Source organism: Strigops habroptila, chromosome Z, assembly GCF_004027225.2.
Source record: "Strigops habroptila isolate Jane chromosome Z, bStrHab1.2.pri, whole genome shotgun sequence".
Taxonomy (NCBI): domain Eukaryota; kingdom Metazoa; phylum Chordata; class Aves; order Psittaciformes; family Psittacidae; genus Strigops; species Strigops habroptila.
In genome coordinates, this window is record NC_044302.2 from 34653973 (window position 1) to 34668022 (window position 14050).

Below are 14050 nucleotides of genomic sequence, written 5' to 3' on the forward strand. Positions count from 1 at the left end.
TGAACAGTCCTTGATCAGGGAAACTGCTACTGAGCAACAACAATCAGTGTGTTATCAGCATTGTTCTGAAGCCAAAACACAGCACTGCACCAGCTACTAGGAAGGAGAAAAATAACTGTTACAGCTGAACCCAGGACAGTGTCATAGAATCGTAACATAAATCATAGAATGGTTTAGCTTGGAAGGGATCTTTAAGATATCTTTACTTGAAGAGGCTGATCAAGTTTTAACTCCCAGTCATGTAACTGTCCTCACTAAAAGACATCTGTGCTGCTTCTGCATCTCCACAACAATTTAAAAACAGAGACACTAAAACATACCAAAATCCTGTGAAAGATCAAACACAGGTCAGACACCCTGAATGAAAAAAATAAATGAACAGGAAATGAAAGCAAGAGTTACATTTTATTTGCGTTGCATTCAAACACTGCACAACTTGTAATCTATTAGTTTTCTCCATGCAGCAATACACAGCTTCAGGGGTGTAGAGCAAGCCAAGCAACACATACACAACATTAGGGAAAATTTTATCAGCCATGGGGGCTGAGTGTCAGGGCATCTATCTAGGAAAAGCAGAAATTTCATTCCAATGCTTTTGTCTCCTCCATCACATAACTCACTCTGTAATGCAAAAACCTACATGCTTACATGAAAGCCACCTTTACACATACACCTGAAGAAAGCAAAATATTTATTTTTATAATTCTGCAACAAATCACAAAATGTACCAGGACATCTTTCAGAACATTAACACTGAATTAATGCCAATATATTATCTCTGCTTTTGTGGCTAATCTACTGGCACATTTTTCCTTCACAACTACGCCCCTCAGCTGCACTTCCAGAAGCTCAGCAACAGCACAGCGAAATTAAAGCTGGTTCATTTCCCTACTGCAACCAGAGAGTGACACTGATCTTCATGAGAGAAAAGGAAAAAAAAAAGGGGGGGGGGGGGGGGGGGGAGGAATCACTGTTGCTATGTTGTCCATTACTAGAGAAAATATATAATTAATTAATTCAAACAAAAGAACATTTACCTCCCTGCATCAGCCACAAAGTTTCAAAGCCTTTCCATTTTTCTCAGTGATACAGTTAAAACTAAGACTTGACACAAACTCTAGACAGGATAAACTGATTGGAACACCAGCATTAAAAGAAAAGAAAGCTGGTATTACTGCAGCGACTCCATTAACTTGTGGATGAAGTCCAATTCAATATATTTTGATGTCTCTGTCTCCTGACTAGGCTAGGAAAAAAAAAACCACAACACAGTGCAACTATAACGTGTATATCCAGTCTTCTCAGGTATCAGTTTATTAAAAATAAATGCCAGCATGCAGAAGTCAGAAGACAAAACCAAAGGTCTACCTCTGGTCTATCAAACTTACTTCGTATCACTCAGATAATCTTAAGTGCAGTGCTAGGACAATTATAGCAACACTCATTTAGTATCAACATTATCAAAAGCAAACACGTACATTATTACAGCAACCAAAGCAAACATGGGACTCCTTACAGCAAGTGAAGAATGAGGAAAGTTAGTAAAAAACATTGAATAAAGATGCAAGAAAAGGAGCCAGCAGTGCCTCAAATATTTATGAAAACCTTAAATCACACTTCTCCTTTCACAGTGCATTAGCTCTATGCTAAAACTGACAGGCTCTCTGCTGTAGGGCAGCATGTGTCCATACTTCATAGAATTCAAAGCAAACCAATAAAGAAGACATTAAAAAGGTCATCTATTGTAGACCCTTCTGTTTTGAAGCATTTTCAAGCACACCTTGAGCATCCCTGATAAGGATTTCCCCCTTGTTTTTTAGAAAAGAATGAGTCAGTAAAAATCCCAACTCCTCACACAACCTCAGAGGCAGGAAACTACCTCTGCCAAGACCTAAATGTTCTCACACTCTGTCATGTTCCAAGTATCTCACCCAAATTTCCCCCACACCAAATTAAGCTTATTTCTCTTTATTTGACAAAGAACAAGCACGCGGTCTTTTTTTTACCAATTTTCTCATTAAAAAAAAGAGCGCATCTCTGTCTCCTTTCTGAACAGAGGTATCATTCAGCTTGATCAGAATCTTCCAACTACCTCACAGGCCATGCTTCCATGACCTCTAGCTCCCCCTTGATGCCTCTCCAATTTGCCTGGTTTCTTTTAAGGAGATGCCAGTGCCCACAGCATAATGCAGTACTCCAGTACAGGCTTTAAAAGCACCAAGCACAGCAGAGAACTTCCCTTCTGAACTCTTCATGCACAGTTCCTGTTAATACAGCTCAAAAGTAAACCTGATGTGTTCTGCTCGGCGTTACTAAGCTCACCCAGTCTGCACACCACTTTACACAAGTTCACTTTTTTCGATTAAACAGCAGCACTGCAAAGAGGTAACAGGTACAACTGGGGGATTCATTTCTGCTTTCCAGAAATAAATAGCAGTGAAATTACAACAGGTACAGATTTGTGATATATAGCACAAAGTTTTAAAAACTTTGTGATACATAGCACAAGATTTTGTCGTCTTCCGTACTGCATGCTTACAAACAGTTCCCTAATTTTTTTTCATTCACATGTGTCTAGGTTACAGTCAAGCTGACTGACCTTAATTCCTTAGCTCCCATTAGATTTTAAAGGGAACAGAGTTAAATCATCCTTTAGTCAAAGGTAACCACCCTCACCTATAAAGATTAACGATGAAATTTTGCCCACTGTGTAACACTTTTTATTTGATTCATGTTTCAATGACCAAATGAAAAGCAAAACAAACTGTAAGCTTGTTCGATCTGTATAACTGCAATTCTTTTATCTCTCCCCCCCGGCCCCACCATACCGACACAGAGACCTCTTCCCCAGCCAGAGGAACAGCATCAACTGGCACACTGCACTATGAACTTCTGGCTCAGTAGGCCCTTACGATGATCTGCAGGCCAAGTTCAGTCTGACAAACCCTCCATCCAACTCCATATCTTTCACTTTGGGGAGGCTTAGCAACAGCTTCTGCAGAACAGCATCTGAGCAGCCCATGACAGACACCTCCCAAGTGGCCAGCTATTACTTAGGAGTTCCTATAATGTTTGTTGACAGACATGGGTACAGCCACTCCTGCACTAGCACAACTGCACCTGGAGGTCACAGAGGCAGGAATCAAGCAAAGGAAACACAAAAAACTCCCCAACAGGATCTGGCTCCCAGGACTTCTGAGAATGGAATCTCTTGTCCTTGTATTAAGGTTTGTGTCTTCAGTACCTACTGTGAAAAGTTTAGTAAAGACTTTAGGTGTACTTGACTCACATCCTCTCATAATAATATTGTACCTCTGAAGAAAGGATTATATTTGGGATATTCTATCTGTATCAAAACTCAGCATGTGAAGGCCTTTAGGCAGCTGTATAATCGAAACCTGACCAGGGTGCTACGGAAGGAGCAAAAGAAAAAACAAAAAAAAAAAAAAAGAGAAAAAAATCAAGACAACGACAAAAAATCCAACCAACCTAAAAACCACCAAAATAACCAACCCAATCTATAAGTGTGGCTAAGAACTGAAGGGCAACTTTGGGGAGATGTTATTGTTTGACAACAAAAGGGTAAAGAAAGTACTTTCTACACTGGTGTTGTACAACTAGCAGTTTACCAAGAACAGGAAGAGTTTTCTGTCTCACACTCCTCCATTATCATGCCCTACTTTAAGTTTAGCCATCTGACCCCTGGGTAAACTTCTGTAATACTGAAACACTACTCCCCAAAACATAAAGGCACACTTACATGGAACTATGAAAAACATCACAGGCTTCAGTTCCAGCCAGACTCATCTTTCTACCAAGGCTTAGCTGAAGAAAGTCATACTGACTACATCAACAGAGTAGCTTAAAAATGGAAAGGTCATTCTCAAAAAAGAACAGCATTAAAAGGAACCACGAGACAGCAAAAAGACCAGGAAATCAATCAAATAAAGGCTGTTCTTGGAGATACAAAGTGAGGTTATGTAAGCATGTAATTCAAGAGGGCTACAGTCTGACTGTGAAACTGGCAAAGCCAAAACTGATACAAAATACACAGTAATACCTTTCCCCGCCTCCATCGACATTGAAAACTCGCCCACGTAGTTCTGACCTACACAGAAGCACTGAATACAGTGACTGTCCCCCGATGAGTACTCCATCAGGGATATAAGAAGCTACCTGAGAAGAACACATTTTAATAAATTAACAGGTACGACTCAAAATGTTGACGGGGCAGTTTCTGCTGCAGTTCTGTCGGTCTCCACCTCCAGTTAACGACTCACAACTTGTCGCTTACCGCGACAAACCAAAACAAAGGGGGAACAAATACCCAAACAAAAGCAGAACACACACGCGGTACCCTACTGATCCCCACACACCAGGCGAGCGAAGTCGGAACGGCGGCGGGGCACCGCACTGACCCCCGCTCCCACAGCCCACCGAGCCCGCCCCGGGTCACCAGCAGCCTGCGGCCTCCCCGCTGCAGGCCCAGTCTCGGGCCCCCGCGGGCAGGGAGCCGGCCCGCCCGCCCGTCCCTACCCACCTTGAGGAGGATGGAAGGCGGCAGCTGGTTGATGTCCGGCGGCGCCTCCCGGCAGCAGTCAGCGGGGCGCTCCAGCGGCTCCTCGCAGCCCGCCTCGCCGCCCCTCTCCTTCTCCGCTGCTGCCACCTCCTCAGGCGCGGGGGGCGGCAAGGTGGGCTGCCCCGCTCCGCCGCTGTCCCCGGCGCTGGCCCGGGCCGGCGCGGCCCCACCGCCCGCCGCGCACCCGGCGGCGGCGGGCAGGGCGCAGAGCGGCGCCTCTGCCGGGCATTGGCAGGCGGCGGCCTCGGGCTCCGCCGCGGCGGCGGCCGCGCAGCGCGGCTGCTTGCAGGGCGGGCAGGCGGGCAGGCCGGCCCCCTTGCGCTTGCACACCATCTCAGAAGCGGCCTCGCCGGGCGGCCTGGCCGGCCCCAGAAGGCCCCGCACCGGCGAGGGCAGCAGGCCCGAGAGGAGGAGGCGCTGGCAGCGGCCTCGCGGCTCCCAGGCGGCGGGCGGCAGGCGGAGGAGGCGGCAGGCGGTGCGCTGCTCCGCGGTGGCGAGGACCACGTAGGGCGGCGGTGGCAGCAGGGGGTCTGCGGCGGGCAAAGGCTGCTCCGAGGCGGGCGGGCTTGCGCTGTGCACGATGAAGCAGAGCATGCAGGGCCCGCGCAGGAAGCAGCTCCGCCTGCGCGGCGGCACCTTCCCCCCGCGGCAGCAGTGGCGGTCCCGGTCCCGGCTCAGGCTGCTGGCCTCCTTCGAGAGCAGGTGGCCCATATAGGAGGCGGCCGAGGCGGAAGGGCCCGCGGGTATCACCTGCGGGGCGCGGCGGCAGGCGCTGTCATCCTGCCGGCGGGGGCCACAGGCAGCGGGGACGGGACGGGACGCGACTCGACGCGACGCGGCTGGTTCCGGGACGCGGCTCCGGAGGACGAAGCTTCCGCTACCCCCGCCCTGACCTCCCCCGGGAGCGGTGAAGGGGCGGTGCTCGGCGGCATGGCGGTGCTGCCGGCAGGGGGCGGGCACGGTGCCGGTGGGGAGGGGCCCTGGGGAGCCCGCGGCCGCGGCGGCCCCTTGTCTCTGTTTTTCTCCGCTCGCAGCGTCTGCGGTGGCCGTGCGTTATTGAAGTGCACTGTGTGTGCAAAAACGGGTGCGTAGAGTGTTAACAGGGTATAAGCATACCACATGTATGAGCTGAGTTTTTGCAGTGGCAGGGTAACACAAGCGTTGAGACCACCACAAGCATTCTTCCAGTTTTTGCCTGTCAGTGCCACCTTCCATCCAGCGCGCTCCAGCAAGTATCTGCTTTCTGCCTTTTTAAATCAGTGATGGGACAGAACCAGGGTCCAAATGGCACCTCTGTCCCTGTGCGTTCTGCTCTGAGGATGCTCACTTCTAACTGCAGAGTGTTGTGTCTCACTGCAGGTGACCAGGGGTGCGTATAAGTATAAATCCTTGCAAATGTGGGCTGTAATGAATCATACAATCAGCTAGGTTGGAAAAACAATGTCACCAAGGGCCTCATCTACACGGTTTTTTAACTCTTCCAGGGACGGTGATTCCACCATTTCCCTGGGCAGCCTGTTCGAATGCCCGATTACCCTCTCGCTGAAGAAATGGTTCCTAATATCCACTCTAAACGTCCCCTGGCGCAGCTTGAGGCCATTTCCTCTTGTCCTATTGCTCGTTACTTGGGAGAAGAGACCGACCCCCACCTCACCACAACCTCCTTTCGGGTAGTTGTAGAGAGCAATAAGGTCCTCCCTGAACCTTCGCTTCTAGTCTAAACACCCCCAGTTCCTTCAGCAGTTCCTCATAAGATTTGTGCTCCAGACCATTTGCCAGGTTCTTTGCCCTTCTGAACCTGTACTCCATGTCTCTCTTATAGTGAGGGGTCCAGAGCTGAATACGGTAATGCTTTCGTTAAGACTCTACACAATGCCTAGAAAAAACAATTGCATGTTTCAGCATTCAGTTCTAAATTATTGATGTCAAGTGACTTAGATATACAGGTTTAAAATACATGTGGAATTTTGTAAGAGGGAGGGAGAAGGCAAGTTCCGGCTACTACTACGATTAAATAACAGAGGACAGCAGAAGAAATGCACAGGATTACATACTGTGAAGCAGATCTTTTGGTCTTTTGCACAGGAACAAATTATGTTTGGACTAAGATACCTGTGACACTATTATTTTTGTTACATGTATTACTAGTCTTCGACAGCTCAGTAAAAATGTGTTTGCTATGAGAAAAATATTAAATGTAACATTGGATAAAAGTAGAGTAATAGAGTATTTTATCTAAACTTATAGATCACTGAGATCCAAAAATTTTTCAAGGTTTTTTTCTCCTCAGATTTCAAAAATATATTTCAGTAAGAATAAACAAAAACAACATTAAAAGAAGACAAAAGTCCAGGTCAAGCTTTCAAGCCAAACAGCATTAAGAATAAGTGCTTGCAATGTCAAATATTCAAAATAAATCTCATCTTTAAATCTGGCTGTGCAGCTCTGAATAGCCATTGTGACATGGTCTTTACTTATCACATAGTAGTATTTCCTGCAGAAATGCTGGTGAAGGTCTCTGACTTCTGTGCCACTTTCATGTCTGATAGTCCAATATATATTCCGCTGTTATTCTGAGATATATACACACTATACATACACATATACCTCATATATGTCATTCTTCCCATTCATCTAATATTTACCTCAACATGATCCATCTCTGTTACCTCCTTTTGAACTAAGTTGGCTTGTACAGAACGTACAGAAGGACACATGTCATCTCATGTTCTCATTCCAAAGCAATTTCACCTTCGGATAACTTTCCTACGTAATCCTTTTCATTCTTCTCCTGATAACTAAAGATCAATCCTTGAATTTGGTCTTTGGGACACTGCTTCTGAAGGTGTTTGTGTTTTTTGTCTTTTTTGTTGTTGCTACAAAGATTGGAGAATGAAAGAAAACTAAGACAATAAGTTTTCATAGGCTACTTATTCCTTTAGTACTCTGTCAATCAGCTGGTAACAAGATTTTGGCCCTAGAGATGACAGCATGACTGTTCCACTGGCAGTTTGGCATATATTAAAGCCATAAATATCTGCAGAACAACTTATGCTGATTCAGTGTAGCTCATGTGATTTGTCTGCTCCAGCATGAGATACAAGACATGAGTTTTGACTGTCCACTGAGCAGGAGTGAGAAACTGAGATAATAATGTTTAGAGAAAAATAATCTTGGCTAAAGGTTTATAATTCTGCAAACACAGAAGGAGTTATGGGTGATGTGATGGTTGGCAGTAGTCTTGGGCATAGCAATCACAAAATGATAAGAGTTTTCAATTCTTGTCAAAGGGGGGGCCCAGCAGAACTGCTACCTTGGACTTCCAAAGGGCAGACCTTGGTCTGGTTAGGGGACTGGTTGACAGAGTCCCTTGTCAGGCAGCCCTTAAGGTCAAAGGAGTCCAGGAAGGATGGACATTCTTCAAGAAGGAAATCTTGGAGGTGCAAGAGCAGGTCATCCCCATGTGCTCAAAGACGAGCTGGTGGTGAAGACCACTGGCCTGGCTGAACAGAGAGCTTTGGCTGGAACTCAGGAGAAACAGGAGAGTTTATGACCTTTAGAAGAAGGGGCAAGAAACTCAGGAGGACCGCAAGGATGTCACGAGGTCATGCAGAGAGAAAATCAGAAGGCCTAAAGCCCAAGCCCAACTGGAACTTAATCTGGCTACTGCGGTAAAAAACAATAAAAAATGTTTCTATAAATATATCAGCAACAAAAGAAGGGCTAAGGATGTTGGGGAAAAGGATGACATAGTGACAAAGGATGAGGAAAAGGCTGAGATACGTAATGCCTTCTTTGCCTCAGTCTTCAATTGCTGAGACCAATTGTTCTCAAGCCTCCCGAGCTGGAAGACAGAGACAGGGGGAGCAGAAGGAAGCCCTCATAATCCCAGGGGAAGTGGTCAGCAACCTGCTACACCACTTAGACACACATAAGTCTTTGGGGCTGGATGGGATCCAACCAAGGCTACTGAAGGACCTGCAGAAGTGCTCAACAAGACAATCATTTATCAGCAGCTCCCTGGGTAACTGGGGAGCTCCCAGTTGACTGAAATAGCAAATGTGATGCCCATCTACAAGAAGGGCTGGAAGGAAGATCCGGGGAACTACAGGCCTCGCAGTCTGACCTCAGTGCCATGGGAGGTTATGGACCAGTTCATCTGGAGTGCCGTCACATAGCATGTACAGGACAACCGGGTGATTAGGCCTGGTCAGCATGAAAAGCAGGTCCTACTTGACTAGCCTGATCTCCCTCTATGGCAAGGTGGCCAGCTTACTTTATGAGGGAAAGGCTGTGGATGTTGTTCACCTGGAGTTTAGTAAAGTCTTTGACATAATTTCCCACAACATTCTCTGGAGAAACTGGTTGCTCATGGCTTGGATGGGCATACACTTCACTGGGTAAAAAACTGGCTGGACGGCCGGGTCTGAAGGCGGTGTACCCCAGAGCTCAGTATTTGGGACAGTTCTGTTTAATATCTTTATCAATGATCTGGATGAGGGCATCGAGTGCACCCTCAGTAAATCTGCAGATGACACCAGGCTCGCAGGAGTGTTAATATGCTGGAGGGTGGGGAAGGCTCTGCAGAGGGATCTGGACAGGCTGGATCAATGGGCTGAGGCCAATGGTATAAGGTTCAAAAAGGCAAAGTGCTGGGTCCTGCCCTTGGGCCACAACAACCCCATTCAACGCTACAGGCTGGGGGAAGAGAGACTGGAAAGCTACTCGTGGAAAAGGACCTGGAGGTGCTGATTGATGGAGCTGAACATGAGCCAGCTTGTGTCCAGGCAGCCAAGAAGGCCAACAGCATCCTGGTCTGTGTCAGCAATAGTGTGGCAGCAGGGCCAGGGCAGTGACCATCCCCCTGTACTGGGCACTGGTGAGGCTGAACCTCAAATTCTGCATTTAGTTTTGGGGGGCTGGAAAAAAGGAGGCTGAGGGGAGGCCTTGTCGCTCTCTACAACTACCTGAGAGGAGGTTATAGTGAAGTGGGTGTCAGCTTCTTCTCCCAGGTAGCAAGTGATAGGACAAGAGAAGGTTTAGACTGGATATTACGGCAAACCAAAAGGGTTGTCAAGCATTGGAACAGGCTGCCCAGGGAGGTGATTGAGTCACCATCCCTGGAGGTAATTTAAAAGAGGTGTAGACGTGACACTTAGGGTCATGGTTTAGAGGTAGACTTGGCAGTGTTAGGTTCAGTTGGACTTGATGATCTTACAGGTCTTTTCCAGCCAAAATGATTCTATGATTCTGTAATTTTGTGTTATCTCCCTTGTGAATGCTGTTTAGGAACTGAGACTGTGTTCAGAGCTTGTTCACAGATTTTGTAAATCTAAACTTACCTGTGAAAGTTGTTGACTGGTTATGCTCCATTTTTAGTAGAGCTATGCCAGCAAATCCTTTCTGCTATTCTCGTTAAATGTTTTCTCATTATAAGTAAGGAAAGAGCATCCCCCACCCTCCCACCCCACTTCCTTTCTGTCCTGGATTCAGCTGTAACAGTTATTTTTCTCATTCCCAGTAGCTGGTGCTGTGCTGTGTTTTGGCTTCAGTCTGAGAACAATGCTGACCACACACCGATGTTCTAGTTGTTGCTCAGTAGCACTTACCCTGATCAAGGGCTGTTCAGTCTCTCATGTTCTGCCAGAGAGGAGGGGCATGAGAAGCCAGGAGGGAGCAGAGACAGGACACCTGACCCAAAGTAGCCGAAGGGTAGTTCATATGGCCTTACTGCTGAACTTAAGTGTAGATCAAACATAGAAAATTAGAGAATTTCATTATGGGTGCATGAAAGAATGTTTGCATGATGACTTGTTTGAGTTCTCTAAAAAAATCCAGCACAGTACAAATATGTCAGGTAGAATGCATGAAAATTACATTGTTAACTAGACATTTTATCTGAATAGACAAAGTAAGAATCCCCAGATGTATGCTTGAATACGTATGCTAATTACCTAGTGTATGGATAATCTATTTGAAAATCCAAAGCAACTGTATTATGTTCATCTCAGCTGAAGATGACAAACTGCTTCTGAGACTATTAATCATAGAATCACAGAATGGTGTGGGTTGGAAAGTACTTTAAAGCCATCTAGTTCCAACCCCACCTGCCATGGGCAGGGACATCACACACTACACCATGTCCCATTAATCGGCAAGGATGGTTTTCCTACTCAGCATTCTGAGGATTTTGAATAGGAGAAGTTGGGGAGAGGCTTTTTCTCTTTGTTTTTTTGTTTGTTTGTTTGTTTGTTTTTTTTAAAAAAACTTTTTCATACCCCAAGCCCTCTGCCCAAAAGCCAGACAGAACAAGCAGAACTTGCAGGAGATTGGAAGAACACTGAGATTGTGGCAATATTCAGTCAGGGACAGGTTACCCCATCAGAGATAACTAGTCTTTCACTTAATCTGATATAAATTGTTTTGATAGTAGATGCATTAGAATTGAACTTTTCAAAGTTACTTCAGCTAGTAAAAGAAACTCTGGTTTTAAAAGTACTGCCTAAAATAATTGCACTGATTAAGAATGATTGCTGGCCAGGGTCAATTCGTAACAGAGGTAAAACATAAGCTTACTGTCAATAACAATACAGATAGCACAAAAGTTTGTGACATGACAAATCATGGCAGAACAGTCAGAAAAAATGCCATAAGAATTATCAATTACTTTTTTTTTTTCCCCCAGAATTAAATACATTTTTGTAGGGTGGCGGGTTTGGGGTTTTTTTTGTTGTTTGGTTTTTTTTTTTTCCCTATAGATTTACATTAAGACAAATTTATCCTTTTTATCTGTGAAAAGACCAGTTCTTGGTTTTAACATCTTTCAATTTTCTGGATCTTACAGAATTATTCTTTGCTGAAATCTCTTTGGAAATGTTAACTCCTATAAATTGTATATGTTAGTAATTTTTTGCTCTAGAAGATGCCAGATTGAATACCAGCAGCAATTCAAATTGTAGAGTGGCTTGTGATTATGACAGTAACACGTTATCATCATCTTACTTTTGTAAGCATTGCAAACCAGGGATTTCTCCTAATGATTTCCGCCTCGCCTGCCAAATTCTGAAAGTAATAAGTAGCTTCTAATTTCTACTTGCTACTGCTCATTTTTTCTACCTCCTCTGCCCATTTGTTATATTGGTATTTTAATTTACTGAATTCATCTCACCACTCTGTCATGGTTAGGATTTAGTCAATTCTGTCATTAATATGTGGAATCATGGGGTTTGGTCATCTAAAAAATGCTTGGAAAAAATCACCTGGATGCAGTCTCAGAGGACGGGATTCAACTGCCTACAAATAGTTGTAGCACTTTCTGAGGTGTGACAGGTGACTGAGCTGTTTGCGAAGGGCTGGGGTGTGTGATGGAGGGCACAGCTACCCTCTGTGGGAGCACCAGCTGCGCTGTGGTGTCCTGTGTTCAGACAGCTGAATGACCCCTGGTAATATATAGCAGGTAGTATTTTAACCTATCAATCCTCTTTTATGTAGCTGTGAGCTTTCTTTTGTAAAATCCTACTTGTTGTACTGGTTTTGGCTGGGATAGAGTTAAATTTCTTCACAGTAGCTTATATTGGGCTGTGTTTTGGGTATGTGACTAAAACAGTCTTGATAATACAAGGTTACTGCTGAGCAGTGCTTACATAGAGCCAAGTCCTTTTCTACCCCTCACCCCACCTGCAAGCAGGCTGGGGCTGCACAGGAGTTGGGGAGGGGCACAGCCGGGACAGCTGGCCCCAACTGACCAGAGAGATAGTGGTGTTCCATACCATATGGCATCATGCTCACCAATAAAACTAGGGGGGGGGCTTGCAAGGGGGACACTGGTGAGCAATTGTTTTCATTTGCATCACTTGTCTTTCTTGGGTTTTATTTTCCAATCTCTTTGCTCCCCACCCCTTTTCCTTACAATGTATTCTACTGCTACTAATAATAATAGTAGTAATATACTAATAGTAACAATAATAATAATAATAACAGTAATAATAATAATAATAATAATGTTCGTATGTCAACCCATAAGTTTCTTTCTCACTTTTATTCTCCAGTTCTTTCCTTTTCTCACCTGGATGGAGGCAGAGGGAGAGAGAGAAGGAAGGAGGGAGGAAGGGAAGGAATGGCTGCGTGGTGCTTAGTTGCCTGCTGGAGTTAAACCACGACAGCTATGTTTATGATAAATACCTTCAGTATGTTTATTTCCCCTCCAAGCAGGTTTCTCTTGGTGGTTTTATGCCACTGTTATCTCAGAATGTAATATTTTGTACATCAGGGCCACTGTCACCAAAAAGTTAGCAGGAATTATAATATTTCTGATGTTGCTCCATGTAAGAAAATTTCTGAACACTGTGTGTAGGCAAGATACAAGCCAATGATGCTGCAGGGGCATGTGGAGGCCAGGGCAGCAGGGACTACATGGGGTCCCCAAGTGGCAGGCAGGGCAAGACAGGGACTTACCAGCCAGATGGCCAGATGTTACCTTTATCCACATCCTAATTAACAGCATTCTTTTCAAATATCTTTATTACTTAAACATATTTGTGTCTCATCATTTAGCTGTTTCAATTATGTAAGTCTGCAACATTCTCCAAGGACTTGCAATAGTTGTAGGCAGCTGGAGAATTCCAGATTCTTTCCATTGCTTTCACTCTTCTATCTGAAGCTGAAACCCAGTTTTCTCAAAACACCATCCGCCACAATTTCTCAACTGTGAAACAAATCCAATCTGATCAAGATCTCATTTCAAAAGGAGACTGGAAAGTATCGTAAATAGGTTTTAGTTTGTTTTTAATAATCTAGGCAAGACTTTTTAAATACCAACATACAGGGAGGCTTCAGACCATTTTTCAAGGTGGTAGGGTTTTCTTTTCCTGATAGTTTGCAAAAGCTGAACAAATTTTAAATTACAACTCCGGGTAACTTAACAGAGTGCTTCTTGTGAATGCAAGGGGTTTAACACTGGGTGTCACCATTGCTTCATGCAAGAGTATCACGGTAATCGCTTGCTGTAGAAACTGGATGAAATACTGCATGACCAAATATCTTTATCAACTGTGAAATCTTCACCACATTAACGTCAGAAGGAAGGTATAATTAACAGTTCATTTCTTCATTATCACTGCTTATATTTCTTAAAATTAGAGGTCATAAACCCAGTAATGTTGGAGGCCTGAAAGCCACTGCAACTAACAAGATCTAGGAATTAAGCAGTACAATACCCTCAATTTATGACATCAAAGGTTTATTACATACATAGAAATCGATTGTGACATTTTTCTGTGTTATCTCTGTGTATATTTAAATAGACCACACAGACAGGGGAAATTCAGGTTAGATATAAGGAAGAAGTTCTTTACTGTGAGGGTGGTGAGGCACTGGAGCAGGTTGCCCAAGAAGGTGGTAAATGCTCCATGCCTAGCAGTGTTCAAGGCCGCGTTGTAACAGAGCCTAGGGCTACATGGTCTAGTGTGAGGC

At 44.9% G+C, this 14050-nt stretch overlaps 1 protein-coding gene across 10 annotated transcripts in view; it reads right to left on the reverse strand.

Moving 5' to 3' along the window:
- Positions 1-5534, reverse strand: part of FBXL17 (F-box and leucine rich repeat protein 17) — a 271883-nt gene extending 266349 nt beyond the window's left edge. For 8 of the 10 annotated variants that reach the window (XR_003989300.1, XM_030471091.1, XM_030471092.1 and 5 more), the window contains exon 1: positions 4541-5468. Coding sequence is in view for 9 of the 10 variants with exons in the window: in XM_030471091.1 (XP_030326951.1) it covers positions 4541-5290 (750 nt within the window). In the remaining variant the exon portion in view is untranslated. Of the gene's footprint in view, positions 1-4540 lie in introns of all 10 variants that reach the window. The other 2 variants (XM_030471090.1, XM_030471097.1) reach the window with 2 other exon arrangements.
- Positions 5535-14050: the final 8516 nt, after the last annotated feature.